A 15,279-nucleotide genomic window follows, 5' to 3' on the forward strand; every position below is an offset into this window, starting at 1 on the left:
GCAGTGTCAGTTGTTCTTTTATTGACGATGTAATTAGTGGGATCATCCCATGTTTATGTTTCTTGATGTAAGGTAATATGTGTAACAGATTCCAGTATGTTTGGAACTCCAGGACTATTCTGCAGATGTACAGGTTTCTCCTGTCACTCTTCATACTCACACTGTCCTCCTTTTCTCTAAAGCAGTAATTCCACTGTAACTTCAATACACTAAAAGGTGAAAACCTGCCTGCTCCCAGGGCCTCATCTTTGCATATTCTGCTACACAGCAGTACCAACACCTGTGTGGCCACATCAGGGGAAGTAGTGAACTAATCTCCTTTTTTTTCCCAATGGTTTGTGGGAATGGTGGGATGTGAGCAGGGTGAAGGGAGGCTGTATCCTTCGACCATGTGAAATTTCAGCATTTGTGTGAGACTGGCATGCCCATGAGCACACTTAATCTTGTTCACTTTCTTCTGTTACTGTAGCTGGAAAATACCTGCTGAGGGTTTAGAATTTTAGCTTGAATGTGATAAATAATCAAGCTGGTGGTGTTGTGCAGATACCACATTCTTTTGTATGAGTTTGCATGTGTCTTCCTGCCTAATTCCTTTTTAAGCATGCTTTAAGGTCACTATAGCTCTTGGTGTTGTCATTTTCTGTGACTCCAAGCATCTAGAAAGTAGATAGCAAGAGCTCTTTTGGTCCAACCTGCAGAGGTGCTAATTCATATCCACTACTTTCTGGCAGTATTTGTGCTTCATTCTGTTTTCCTGTGCTCTGCAGCAAACTAAACTTCTGCAACCATCTACAGCAACCAGCTCTGAATTTTGGGTCATCACTAGGTTAGTTAAGAAAGTTATGACTTTATTAGTTTGAATATGAGATTAGAGTGAATCTGGCTATGGCTTTCATTTCCTCAAGAGCTGCTGGTGACAGTTTCCCTTCTTGGTCTCTTTTATGCTGCCAGACTTTCTCCTTTTAACTTACCCTGCATTGTCCCTGAGACCACTATAAGCACACTGCAGAAATGAAGGGACACCTTGAGGGTTCGATTTCTGTGTAGGGGACCATTGCTGCTTGTGTCACCCTGGAAAATGTCTTTAGGCCTTAGGGGACTGTGAAACCCTGAGGATTTCCACTGAAGTGACCAGCAGTGAAATGTTGGCATTTAAATTGCCCTTGTGTAGCTTCCCAGCTATGTACCCATGGAGTTAATTAGAATGATTCACACCTTCTTACAGTTGTTTGCTTACATCTGCCAAAAAGCCTCTAACTCCACATTGTGGGCAATCCTATTTACTGTAGGAAGGCTTTCTTCAAATGTTTAAATGTTAGAATTTGTAAATGAAAGCCAGGGCTTAAGAGTGTGATTACAAGCAATTGATTTTTAATTCATTCAAGACAGCAGAACCTGTGGGTTATTATTTTTAAGAGAATCACAGGATGGTTGAGGTATGAAGTCTAATTCCACACCCTTCCCCAGAGCAGAGTCATCTTGTTGCTCAAGGCTATGTCCAGTCAGGTTCTGAATATCTCCAGGACTGGAGACTCTGGGCAATCTCTGAGCAACAGGTGCCAGTGTTTGACCTTGCTCACCATAAGAAAAACTGTTTTCTTATGCTTAAATGGATTTTCCTGTGTTTTAATTTGTGCCCTTACCTCCTCTCCACTGGCATCACTAAGAAGAGCCTGACTTCATCTTCTTACTTCCCCCTATCAGGTATTTTTCCAGGTTGGAAAGATCCCACCAAGTCACCTTTTTTCCAGGCTGAATAGTCCTTGCTCTCTCAGGCTCCCCTTCTGTGACAGATACTCCATTCCCTTAATCATGTTTGCCGGACTTCAGACTTTTTTTGACAGTCTAAAAGAATATTTCAAGATCCTGGCAGCTGTTTCTGTCCCTGTGATGGAACAGCAATTTTTATTGCCAATGTAATTGCAGAGGGGGAATGCACATGCATGTGAATTGACTTATGTAGTGCTTCTTTCCCCCCTTGCTTTATCCCATTATTAGTGCTTATGATCATTTTATCTGCTTTCAGTTTTGGTCTGAGTTATGAGCTCTGCATATCCAAGACATTGGATAACCCCCTTCAGTTTCCTGGTGATGAGAGTCCCTGACCCCTATTGGCTTCCTGTCAGGGCAGAAAAGTGAGAGTGGCACTTAATTCACTACCAAGGCATGTTCCATCAGGCATTTGGTCCTGCTGTTCATTTCTGTCGTAGGATTCCTGTGAAATGTGCTTGGGAAAAGTGGAAGCAGATGCCACACAGTCATTGCCACCTGCAGGGCACAATTGTAGGTACTCCCTAAGCTGTGCAAAGTCTGCTTCTCTCAGTCCTCAAAAGCACCCTTTTAATTTTCTTTTTCTTCTGGTACCTGTCTGGGAGTAAGATTCAGCCAGATACTCTTCTTTGTGTGTGTGTGTGTACACATGGGGTGTGCATGTGTATGGTTGTGTAAAAATCAACACAGGTGCATGAATAAGTATACTGGAGCGGTGTCCCTCTGACAAATCCAGCCTGTGTGACAGCTTCATAGATGGTAGGAAAGTTTTCTTTTTGACAGAGTGGCAGATTGATTTTTAGTAACCGATTTTAGTTCCTTATCTCCAACATGCTAATTCTTCCCACAAAAAGAATGTCTTGTGGGTACGAGTGACTGGTATGAGCTCTCTGGAAGGCCAGGGACTGTCAGCCACCGAGGTGGCTCTCTGCAGTCTGATAGCAGGAGGCAGATAGCTGGCGACTTGTGGCAAGGGATTCTAGGAAGGTGAGATAGTTGAACTGCTGTAGAAGTGGGCTGTGCTTGGCATAGTTATCCAAAGCAAGACAGATTTTGCAGAATTTGTTCAACATAATTCAGTGCTAAACTGCCTGATAGTGGCTCTGGCACGTTTTCCATCTATCGCATCCTGTCTTCAGATTCCCATGACCGTCTGCCTGCGTGCAGCCTTCTCTCCCTGTGCACCCAGCTGCCTTGACAACCACTTTGCACCACAGCCATTGAGCAGAGACTGCCACGTTTCTGGTTCATTCCATGGGATCTTAACCAAGGCAGCTTCAACTCATTGCAGCATCTTCTGGGTCTGCTGCCAAGCAGGTTTGCATCTCCTGCACGTGTGGTGCAGATCTGTAGTGCAGCAATAGAGGCTGTGTCCTGAGCAGCCACACAGTTTTCATAAATAGCAGAGTCCCTTTCAGAGCTGAAAATTTCATTATTATGCAGAACAAACCATTTCAAAACAGCAAATTGGCCTCTTGCTCAAGCAGGTACGGTGTGTTCTCTGGCTGAAGCAGGACAAGTGAGATGTGCAGCACGTGCATCATTGTACATGACTTAGTTTTTCTTAACTGTCAGTATTTATTGGGCAGGGAATGTGATCATGTCTTTCTGAGCATCCCATGAAACTCCTGGTGAATCTTTCACTACAGGCTAAATAGCAGGACTTGGCACAAATTGCTGTGGGCACATAGAGTTAGCTTCTTTTCCCTGTGAAGTCACCGCACTGATAATTTTGCCAATTGTTTACAGGACCTTCAAGATGAAAGGTGTTAACTAAAACAAGCAGAAAGAGTTCAGGTCCATGTCTAATGACTGTCTTGGAAGGCATTTGACATCTATCTGAAAACTTGTGTTTCTTGTTTTACTATGGGCTGCCTTTATACAGGGTAAATTTTATTTCCCTCTCATACAGTGCAGTGTTCTCTTGCAGGCAAAAATATTCACTTTTTAAATTTCATTTCTCTTTTATGTTTGCTCCTTCTAGAGCACAATCAACTTATGGTAAAGGATAGAAAAGCAAAGTAATTTCACTCGGAACAAATACCTTCTGGTTTCATTTAGAATAAACCCAAACTAGATCACAATCATTAAACCCAGCAAACCAAAAACTGTTAAGAAATATCAACAGCTTCAAATCCAGAGCAAAAATGGCCAAATTGAACAGTTTTATCCTGCATGGAAAAATAAAACTTAGCATTTGGATTTTTTTACCCTTTCAAGCAGGGCAGGTTTTGACATCTCATATTATTTTGGCAGCTCTTATTATTTAACTTATCATAATAAGTTTGCTGAGTAATAGTTACTCAATAGCAAGTGATTTTTGAAAAAGTAAAATCACTGTTGCCATAAATATTCTTAACTAGGTAACACAAGTGGAGGTCAAATTTGAGAAGGGTTTTCTGAGCAGCTACAATCATTGGAAGTACTTAGTGAGAAATGTGGGACTTTTATTTGCTAATACTACCATGTATTATTCTGGGAAGTGAATTTGGGACAACACAGGGCTGCCCAGCAAGTTCCTGGGAGCTTTTGATGCAGGTAATAGAAGACAGCTTGGGGGAGAATGACCACAAAGTTGTAGAATGTTGGGTTTGGGAAAGGAAGAAGGGAAAACAGCAAAATAACCCCTGTTGGCTTCAGGAAGGATAACTGGAACCAACTTGGAGATGCATATGGAAAGAAGCCTAACAACAGTTAATGACCTCTGGGCTTGAGTGAAGCTTCTGATGTGTCCTCCCACAATATACCCATAGTAAGAAGGGAAACCCAGGGTAGGTACAGCTCTAATTAAGTGGTGAGGTGCAGCTGTCAAACCCCAGGGACCACATGGGGTCTGCAAGAGGCTGTGCTTGCTCTGGTATTCATCAGTCCTTTTATTAACATTGTGAATGATGGAGGAGAAAGGATGTATATTAAATGTCTGGGGCACACCTTGCAAGGAGGTGCCATAAGCACTTGGGAGGACAGAACAACAGAGTTCAGTCTTACCTTGAGGAATTGAAGAAACTGTGTGAAAACTAGCAACCAGTGCAGTGAGATCAAAGTTCTGTGCCTGGGGGAATGGTGAGTGCCACGAAGAAAGAGGAGGCATGAACATCCAGGCAGTGCAGCTTAAGGCGGGGATCTGGATTAGGGTTGGTCAGACACTGTGTGTAGAGCTGGCATTGCAGAAAGGACAAATATCTGGCTGAGGTGTTGGGAATGTTGTCTGTAAGGCACATGTAGTAATTCTGCTCTGCAGCTGGAGCCCTGAATTCAATTTTGAGCTCCGTAATCCAAGAACAATGTGGAGGAGACAGAGGTGGTCAGAGGTTTAGAACACATGAGCTGTGCATGAAGATTGAAGAATTTTACCTATTTATTTAGTCTGGAGAAGAAAAGAGGGGAGATATGATAATGGCATTCAGATATGTAGAATGACAGCTTTGAGAGTAAAATAATAAACCTTGCCCATGTTCATGTGAGCAGAATAAGAAATAACAGGCTTAAATGACAGCGGAGGAGATTGAAGCTAAACTCCAAGACTGAAGTAAAACTTTCTAGCAGTGGGGTGTTTTTGCACTGGCACAACTGTCAGAGGAGCCTCTGGAGCCTCTGTCACAGGAGGGTTTTTTAAAAAAATAAGTAAGAAAAGCATCTGTTGGGACTGATGGATAAGTTTGGTGAGTGGCTGATGTGCCTCTGGGTGAGGGAGAGACAAGCTGGCTCCTGGGGCCCCTTCCAGCTCTAATTCTGGGATATAAATTCAGTAACAAAGCCATGGTGGTGACTGAACAACCTCCTGAAAGAGATTTGATAGATGAGGCATTTGTCTTACAGATACTCAGCATGCTGTAGTTTAGAATCTGCATCTCATTCAAACCTATCTCTAGTTTCATATCTTCTTTTGTCTTTCCTAATATCAGAACCTCCTGTAAATGTAAGCATCAGCACTGAGTCAGAATGTTTCCTGAAGATGAAACTTTTCCAAATACAAGCTCAACATGAAATAGAAAGACAGGTTTTAAAATCAGTTTTCTAGCTCTGCAAAAGGAATTGGAACACATCATTTCTGACATTTCTTTTTAGTTACCTTGGGACTCTCCAGTCCTCACCTATCTTACCTTATACAAGTTTGTCTTCTACAACATTTGTCTGCCTAAGAGTAAATTAAATGTAGAATTCATCAGCTGTTTGGACAGATGGCTAGATAGACATAAAGACTATTGTTTAAAAATAATCTAAGCAAAGCTGAGGACAAGTTTGGAGTTTTTACTTCCACAGCATGATTTCAATCCAAGTACAAATTTGCCCTAATTTGTTGCAGGGTGTTTTAGTTGAGTTTGGGGCCGTTGTGGTGCTCACTACAGTCCGAGCAGAAGGCAGATGGGAGAATTATGCAGAAGGAGGGGATGGTTTACAGGCAGATGCCTGTGCTGGTGATAGAAGAGAGAGCAGGGAGAGATGTGAATATCTTAAAAAGAGCGAGTTAAAGGCCTCAAGGAAATGGCAGATTCAGTGCTTATCACTTGGGGAATCTGCAATAAAAGCAGCAAGAACATTTTCTTGTACAGCAGCAATCACAAGCACCTTGGGAAAGGTGGCTCTGGCCAAATATTTGTAGTTACTTTTTCATCCAGTGTTGATTATTTTGTTTTAGTTCAGTCAGCTCAGGAACCCAACCTTCATTTGGGTTTTGCATTCCCCCATTGAGGTTTCTGGTCACCAGCTTCTTCCAAGTACAGATTTTGCTTCACCCAAAAAGAGGCAGAAAGCTGAAAAGAAAAATATAATCTAAAGGCAAATATTTCTTTATTTGTGTCTGAATGCTGGATGGGTACTACTAGTGTTAGCCTCTGCAAAGCACCCTAGGTATGTTTACTACCTTCTCTTAAGGAAAGAAAAACCCCTGTTTCGTGTGGACTTGCAAGCAGAAGTTGTCACATTGACAAAAACCAAAGAAAAAAAGGAAAATTTGTGTGCCCCATAATGGTCCTAATGTGCACAATGTTTGAGTGATTTTTTCAAAGGGTTTCTTAGAAGTGTGTCTTAAGCAGAATTGTATGAAAGAAATTAAAAGGTAGAAACCTATTGGCACTATGGAAATGAATTAATTTTGGTTTAAAAACAGCAATAGGAGCAAATTATACTTTCACTAGTTCATATGAACTCAGTGTTGTAGCACCCAAAATAAATGTTACAAGCAGTGTAAATATAGATGAGGTAGATGTGAGGGCCACCTGCTTGGGAGTGAGTTAGAAGAAACTTACGTGAGTTTATTGTGGCACATTTTACTGTTGTCATGAGGATATTTTCAGGAGGAAATGAAGTGAAATATATTATGCAAAGATAAGAGAGAGCACATTACCAGGTTTTTCTCTGACAATAGATGCAGACTTTAGCTGTTATTTCTAAACAAGAAAAAAAAAAAAAGTAGTAATGGTGATAGAGCCCTTTGCTACTGAAAGGATCAGCTGTTCTTGGCCAACAGTGATATGGTAAAGCTTTTAAAAACACTTTTTGGGATTTGTTGGTGCTTCCTTTGCCTTTCTTGAAATGTCTCAGCACCCTCAGTGAAAGAAAAAGTATGTCATTTCCCCTCTAGGCCATATTGCATTGCTTCATCTGCAGCCATGAAATCCAGCTGGTCTTCCCTGTGGTAACTGATGCCGGTGCAGTGAGATAAAGGGACTCTTCCACAACTGCTGCTTCTTGGCCACCAAATTCACAGCTTGGGGAGGGCCTGATTTTGCATCTGTTGTGAATTTTACATTGTTCTTTTCTTTCTTGTTGTGTAAGGGATGCAGTTACCACAAGACAGTCCTGTTTATGCTTTATGCTAAAGCAAGCAAGACAGTGGTAATACAAGCTGGGGGAAATAGAGGCTGTTGTCCATCACTATCCTCTAATTGAGGTCATAATGTACATGTTGTAAAAATAGTTTTCAAGAAATGACTGCAACATTATTGCAGCTTTAGAGTACCTTAAAAATCTGCGACTTCAGCCACCTTGCACAGAATTTACTGGATTTTTTTCTCTCTTCTTGGTTGTTTCTTAAGTTTTGATCTTAATGCAGAGAATAAATGCAAATCCCAGAGCTTTATAATGCAACTGAAGGTTATCACAAAGTGAAAATAGGTGTGAGTTTTGATGCAAAGGTGGAAGTGGCTTTGTGTTTTAAAGTCAGTGTTGTCCCAACCTTGTCTTTGCCCTGACTTTCTCACCCTGCTTCTGATTTGTCCGTTTTTGAGCAATGGGCTTGGTCTTAGCAGTGAAGGGGGCTTCACTTTTTTTTCCATGTTCTTCTATGGAGTCAGCTTTAAAGTTCATCTTTTACCTATTTTTTAATCTTTCCCAAACCCTGACATCTTTATTGTTTCTCAGTGACCTTTTCAAGTGCTGCTGTCGATTGTTGTGCACTTGGAATACTTTTGTGCACAATATTAATGTTTCTTTTGGTGGGCTGTGCAAGCACTTTATTGAAGTATTCCCAACTTTGATTGTTGTTGTTTTCAGAAAGAGCAGTTTAAGTACTGTGCTACTGATACATAAAACCACTTGGGTTCTACCCTTTTCCATATTTTAAAGGAATTTTAAAGGATTTTAAATTATCATAACATTACTGCTTTTTACCACACTCCATAGTAACGTTAAACATTTGCAAAGCCTTTGAGGGGAAAAAAATAAGAGCATTAATTGGTAAAGTTTTTTATTTGGAAAGGAGACTTTTCCTGCTTCCTCTGTGCATTTGTTCTGTCATTCAGATTGATTATGTGCAGATTTTTGGGGCTTATGAAACAAAAAGGACATGACCCCCTCACAAGTGGAACTAGAATTTTCTATCTTCTTTGGATTTTTGTGGGGAATATGGGAAAATTCTATGCGTAGAAAGCAATTGCTTATCTCAGTTAATAGTGGATGAGTCTGCTCATAGTAAAAGATACACCCTGAATCAAGACCAGACAGGATCCTGTGATGCAGGGGGTGACAGATGAAGATTGCAGGACCAGTCAGGATTGCTGATATCGACGTGGAGAGACATACCTTCCTCAGGAGCTACAGTACCTGGAAGGATCCCACTATTTATTTTAACTGACTTACTAGAAATAAGATTTCTGGTCCTACAAATAAAACCTTTGTGGAAGCAAGTTGGAAAGGGAGTAAGAGATATAGTGTCTGGAGCACTGCAATTTTGTATAGTCAATATATTTTTGAGCTTGGGAACCTTTCACAGGCTTTTGGCAAACAAGCTTGCAACAGAGCCTTAATTACATATTTCATAAAAGGAGTTCTCAATTTTTAAATACAGTGTGCCTGCCAGAGGTGATAGATGAACATGTTAAGGGGAAGACTCCAAAGCAATAAAATGCATCTTTGATGATGGAAACACTGCAGAAAGTAGTAAGACAGTATAATAAGATAGATGCAGACAGAAGAATGAAAGAAAATTTCTTTGAGCAAATAAATGTTTTTAAAGCAATGTTTGCATGACTACCTGACCTTAATACCTTGTTTCTGAATAAATAATTTCTTGAAGTTTTTGTTATTTAGACATAACCAAACAGAAATAACCTTACAAATGGAGCAAGCTTTTGTGACGTTTCTGTAGGGCTGCATGCAGTGCATTTACCTCTTGGGTGAAGGTGGGGTACTTGACAGATCTCAAGGGAAAAAGCTGCAATTCACCTCAGGCTGGGAGCAGCCAAAAGTTACCTGATGACTGTTTAATGTCCCAAGTCTTACACAGCAAAGTGAGATGCCTTGCTGTTGGACATCTGCACAGGAGTGTTCATCCTCTTGCCATGAGCTCACAGAACCCTGGTTACCTTGTCCAGCACTGTTTCTTAGTCAGTTTATTAATTTTCTGGTTTGGTGGAATTTTTTAGATGCACTCTTCCATAGGAGCTTCCTTCTGCATCTTGTCTTTTTTACATCAGGTTTTATCCCCTGGAGTGGGAGGAGGGAGGTACCACATGCTTTCTTTCCTTTTCTTCTGTATCATCTACCTTTTCCCATGTCACCTCCTGTCCAGAGTTTGGTTGGCTGTCCCTCTTAGCTCTCAGCCTCACCCTGGGTGGCTCTTCTGTCTCCAGACCTTCTGGACCTCTGACTTGTTTCCTTCATGGCATTCAGCTTGCAAGCAGCATTTATTGAAAATAATGTAACCACCACTCTCTATTTTCACAGGATTTTTGTTCATTTTATTTTCAAAATTACTTACCTGGTTTCTCCTTGACCATTTTTTGTGGTGTCAAACTGTCTGAATAACCCAAAACATAACTAACTACGGCACACACTTCCAGAAGAATGGAGAGAAAATGAATTTTGACCTTCTTTGTTAAAACTTACCAGCACCTCTCACTTCCATCTCATTAAGGAATACTTATTGCAAAGAACAATCTATTTAATTTATATCCATGGGATTCCATCTGACCATGAGGATCTGCCCTTGTGGATTTGTTTGCTTCCGAGGTCTATGGAGCTGCAAAGATAAAAAAGAGAAGCAGCTGCTGATATGAGTTACAGGATGTGAGAGCAGACAGTAAACCAGCAAAGGTTATAAACATGAATTTATCTTCTTTGAATGACACTTCAGCACACTTTGTTTGTTTCCTTAGGTTTGTCTTTTTCACTTAAATAGTGGTTTCATTCTTTCCATTGTTTGTATAAAGATCTAAAGTTGGGCATGGCACTGGACAGCATATTAAAACATAATGTAGCATAAAACACTGTGAAGCAGTAATTGACAAATACATCAAAGTAAAAGAAAATAAGTAATCAAAGTATCAGAGTCCAAAGCCAGTCCCTGGGAAGTTCCTGTGCCCAACAGACACCAGCAGTCACAAGGCTGATTGGGTGACTCTAGACAGTCACTTATGTATTCAGGTCACGCCTCATCCTCTTCTTCAGTTACAGCTTCCACCAGATACGGTGTCCTCTCTCCAAGCATATCCTGACAAAAGGCAGGGTAAAGACTTTTCAGAAGGTTAATACACTCTCTGTATTGATATCACCAGTTGGAGAGGAAAAGATTAATCCCTAAATGTGAAAACTGAAAATACATACTTGTGCAGAACTATGCCCAACACCTCAGGAAAGGGTTAAATGGTGACTCTTCCAAGCTGCAGTGCTTTGTTTGCCAGAAATGAAATCTGTTTGGAGGGAGAAGAGGAGGCACAGAACAATGTTTCCGCAGTTGTCCTCACCTCAGAGAAAATACAGATGGTGGCAGTTCCTAACCCCTTCTTAGATGATCAGCTTTACACAGCTACTCATTATGAAGTTGACTTGTGGCTAGAAGGGGAGTGATACCAGGTTATGCAGGAGGGCAGGAAAGGTGTCCATAAAGATGTACAGGTGTCCAGAAAGATGTATTTCACTATATTTAATTGTTTTACCTTTACATAAGATTCTTAGCACTTAAGAATTCTATGCAAAATTATTTCAAAATATTTTTATCACTAGCCTGTAATATCCTGAGTCTTAATCCTTCTGTTTCTTTTTAATGTTGTACTGGAGAACTTGGAGGCCCTTCACTTTATTGAGCGTATTTTGTTTTAAATTCCAAAACCCACACAGAAATACAGTCTGTTGCTTAATAATTTCAATTTTGTCATTATGATTTCCTAACATAGGAGTTCGGGAATTTGCTATGGATTATTCATTTAAAGTAGAAATCTTGTATCAAGTCCTTCATTTTTTTTTTCTCTTTTTGTTTTCCTCTTCGTTTTAGTATAGGGGGTGTCATGGTGAAAGATGGATTTCTGTGAGACACTTTTCACAACAGTGATTTATTATTTAACATTTACTTGGTCTCAGTCCATCTTCTTCCTGGCCAGCGTGTAAGGTGTTCTTAAAGGCTGACAATTCTGACTGCCTTGGATCAGAGCTTAGGGATGCACAGAGAATGCTGTACGCAGCCCAGTGTTCTGGCCTTGGAGTCGCTGGGCCTGTACTCACTTCCCAGAAAACACCATTCTTTGGCATTAATTAGAGCCAGAGCCCAAGGATTGAGTGTGGAAGTTGATTCACATGACTTTTCAGGTCACTGGTGAGGTCAGGTGCTGGGCATGTTCTGGGAAGATTTCTGGACCCTTGTATGGACACAGAGCTCCAGTTTTCAGGATGCAGTCAAAACTTGCCCAGAGGGTGAGATGGGTGGACGTAGGTGGTTTTCCTTGGAGCTGAGAAATCTTTCACAAAGTGTTGAGGCTTCTGTTGCAAGAGACCAGTTCTGGTTTGCCATGAGCAAGCTAAGAAGCTGCTGAACAGAAAAAGCACTTTGCTGCAGAGAGAAGATTCAGTCAAAAGAGAAGAAAGAAGCACTGTAGTAAGGAGTCCAGAAAGACACCCTTAAAGTAAACAGAAATACTTCCAAAACACCTCAGCGTTCTCCTTTGCATCAATGGAAAATATGCAGCTCCTTTGCAAGGGACTGACTGGCTGTCACCAGCTTGAGATAATCAGAAAGCTGCTGTTTTTCCAGCTTCCCGTGAGCTTCCCAGGACAGTCCTTCATAGGGAAGATGATACTATATTTCTTTTTCTTCAGAGATAAAAGAGGGCTGATGACTAATGCTGAAGTGAATTGTTAAGAGACTTATTTACTTAATTGAGCCTGCTTGTTTGGTATGTGTCCCAATTAATTCATTTTTGTTGTGACCATACTGAAGTAACCTACACCCTTGTGACCTTCTCTTATAATTATTACTATTATCCTCATTTGAAGCACTGTTTTGGTTATGTACTCAAAAAGCTCTGCTGAAACATCTGTAGCACTTCCACGGAGTCAGATTTTTCTATTGTTTGGAACTCAAGGATAGCAATAAAAAGAATCCTTCTTTATTGAAGTTCTTGGAGGTTATGGGTCACTTACAGCCCTTAGGGGATGGGGGGGGTTGTCTTCCTTTTTAATTTCACAAAATGACTATTTTGAATAGGCAGACCTTGTTTTCTAATTAGAAATTCTTTTAAGAAAAATGTGTTGTTGGATGGTAGCACTCAGAGGTGGCTCAGAATTCCTCTGGTGTGAATATTGTACATATTACAGGGTCACAGGAGAACGTACAGTGGAGAGGGGACTGGCAAGTATGGCCAGCCCTAAATTTGCTGAGATTTCTATGTGGATTCTCTGCCTCAAATGAGGCATTGTTTTTATTATTGCTTAAATTAAATACAGTATTTGACAGCTCTTTGCCTAAACCACAGTGGAGTTGTCTGAAAAGTTCTCTCTGAAGGAGAGACTCTCTCAGCCATGGCAGTCACATCTGCAGTGGTAGGTGACTGTCAGTGAGGGGCTGCTAGTACAAGAGGGGGGGGTGTTTATTCCTCAGTGCTTCATGGGATGAGGATTTTGCTGTTTGTGCCAAACTCCACAATGTTAACTTACACTCACTACGTTTTTGAACTCCTGTCCCCAGCTCCTCCCCTCCCATTTACCTGGAAATCCCAGCCAAGTGGTTTTCCTCCATCAGGGCATGTTCACATGCAGTGGTGGAGCTTGTTCTGGGCAGCAATCCCAGAGGCGGTGGCGGTTTGGGAAAGGGTGCTCTGCCTGTGGCATCTTTCATTCCAGTGGAACTAGAAGAATTACAGCAAGCCCCCTCACTGCTGGCTGCTGTGTTTAGAGACCTGCAGAGTACCCTGGTAGTTCTGTGCACCTCTTACAAAAGCAGTCCCTTCTCAGGGAACAGGACCCTTGCACAGAGTATTTTTTTACTCAAGACTTGCTGATGCTCTTTCTCTTGCTGATTTAAGTAGTACACTGCTCTCCCCAAAGTACCTGCTTTTTGCTCCATTCTGTCCAAATCAAAACCGGCCATGCTTTCAACTTCTTGAAGCATTGTGTACGTTTTTTCCTCTTCCTTATTCCCAGTCCCTTTCTCTCAACTTCCTTACAAAGTGCCTTCATATCTGTGCTCTATGCTCTGTGGGATTTCTTTTTGTCTGTATTTCTGTATTCTCTGTTCCTGAAACAATTCAAACCACTTATTAAAAGATAATAGTTCACTTTGGGTCACAGTTTTTCAATGGATGGCCCTCTAAGCTGCTGGGGATTTTGATGCCAGAGGACAGTAGTGCTGGGTAGAGCTTACCTTGGATGCCAGCCACATTCTGGGGTGCTGTGTCCTTTTGTTTTAATGTTTGTCTGAGCAGTCTTCTGGTGTTCAGAGTCAGACTACCCATGTGTGTGTAGATTTGCACTTTAGAACATGGCTTTAGTGATGGACCTGGCAGTGTTAGGTTAATGGGTGCGCTGGATCTTAGAGGTCTTTTCCAACCTAAATGATTCTATGTAACAAAAATTCCTGCCTCGGTAGAAAAGAAACTATCTGGAAATCTTTCTTCAGCCCTGAATAATAATCCAGTGTTAGACAGACCACCATCTCAGACCAGGCTTCTTCATGCACCAGACAGAGGTGGGTGACTGAAAAAGCCAAAGAAGTGGTTGTTCCACAAAACCATAATTGGAGATTAATGCTTGCCCTGCTCACTCTTGACTTTCTCTCTGTATATGACCTGGTTTAAGCCTTTGGCTGTGCCTATGTCCAGAACACTTTGGCTCAGTGTTCTGCTTTAGAGCGTGTATGAGAGATGCTGTATGAAAGATTCATTTCCTTCCAGCATTGGGAGTTTCCTTTTTAAATGGACTCATGTGCCAGATCACACAGCGTGCACCCGAAGTGCTGCATTTTATATGACGCCTACAGGGCTCTACTGAATGAAATCTGCAAGTCTTCAGAGTTCTTAAGATGACTTTGTGTTTTTTGGCATAGAAACAGAAAAGCTGGGGCTGGAGGTGGGAAATGGATTGCCACCTTGGAAATTTAACGACCAGCTGTTTCCCTGTGATGTGTGTGGAAAAGTGTTTGGTCGCCAGCAGACTCTGTCCCGGCATCTCTCGCTGCACACAGGTAAGGCAGGGCTTGCTGGGTGGTTGTTACAGCACTCAGGAATTCCGTGGGGTTTGTTTTAGGGAGGAACAAGATGGTAAGGAGAGGAATGTGTGAGCCATCCCTGGCTCACCTGGAGCAGAGCCAAGCGCAGGAACAGGACACAATGTCAGAGCAGCATCAGGGAGGTAATGTTTTATTTCTTCGCAGCCTACGTGAAATTTCTCCTTACAAATTCAAGTTTGTCCGGGTTCCAGCACACCAGACTGCAGACACCAACTGGTAACCAAGCTTGATAATGGAGTTCTGAAGAGAAGGCACAGCCTTTTTTTTGGATGGATTTAGGGGTTTTTTGGACAAAAACATCGTTCACCTGATGAACTTTTTAAATGTCACTGAACAACAGAAGATTTGGCCTTGGTGTTTCAGATTTGTGAAACTGAAAGGATTGAATAACTCATTCATCTTTGCTCTCATCATACAGTGCTGAGAGGAACAGGAGTTGTTCAACAACATATCAACTTTCTTAAAGCAAATCAGCTTCAAATCAGCTGACACAAACAGAGTTTTTATATGGAAGATGCACTCTGTCAGCCTGCTGAGGTGCACTGCACAAAATAACACTTGGAAGCAAGAAT

At 41.4% G+C, this 15,279-nt stretch overlaps 1 protein-coding gene across 5 annotated transcripts in view; it reads left to right on the plus strand.

Moving 5' to 3' along the window:
• Positions 1-15,279, plus strand: part of ZNF827 (zinc finger protein 827) — a 100,630-nt gene that overhangs the window by 72,365 nt on the left and 12,986 nt on the right. For all 5 annotated transcript variants that reach the window (XR_005601757.1, XM_039550850.1, XM_039550851.1 and 2 more), the window contains exon 9: positions 14,525-14,662. Coding sequence is in view for 4 of the 5 variants with exons in the window: in XM_039550850.1 (XP_039406784.1) it covers positions 14,525-14,662 (138 nt within the window). In the remaining variant the exon portion in view is untranslated. The remainder of the gene's footprint in view (positions 1-14,524; positions 14,663-15,279) is intronic.

Source organism: Corvus cornix, chromosome 4, assembly GCF_000738735.6.
Source record: "Corvus cornix cornix isolate S_Up_H32 chromosome 4, ASM73873v5, whole genome shotgun sequence".
NCBI lineage: Eukaryota > Metazoa > Chordata > Aves > Passeriformes > Corvidae > Corvus > Corvus cornix.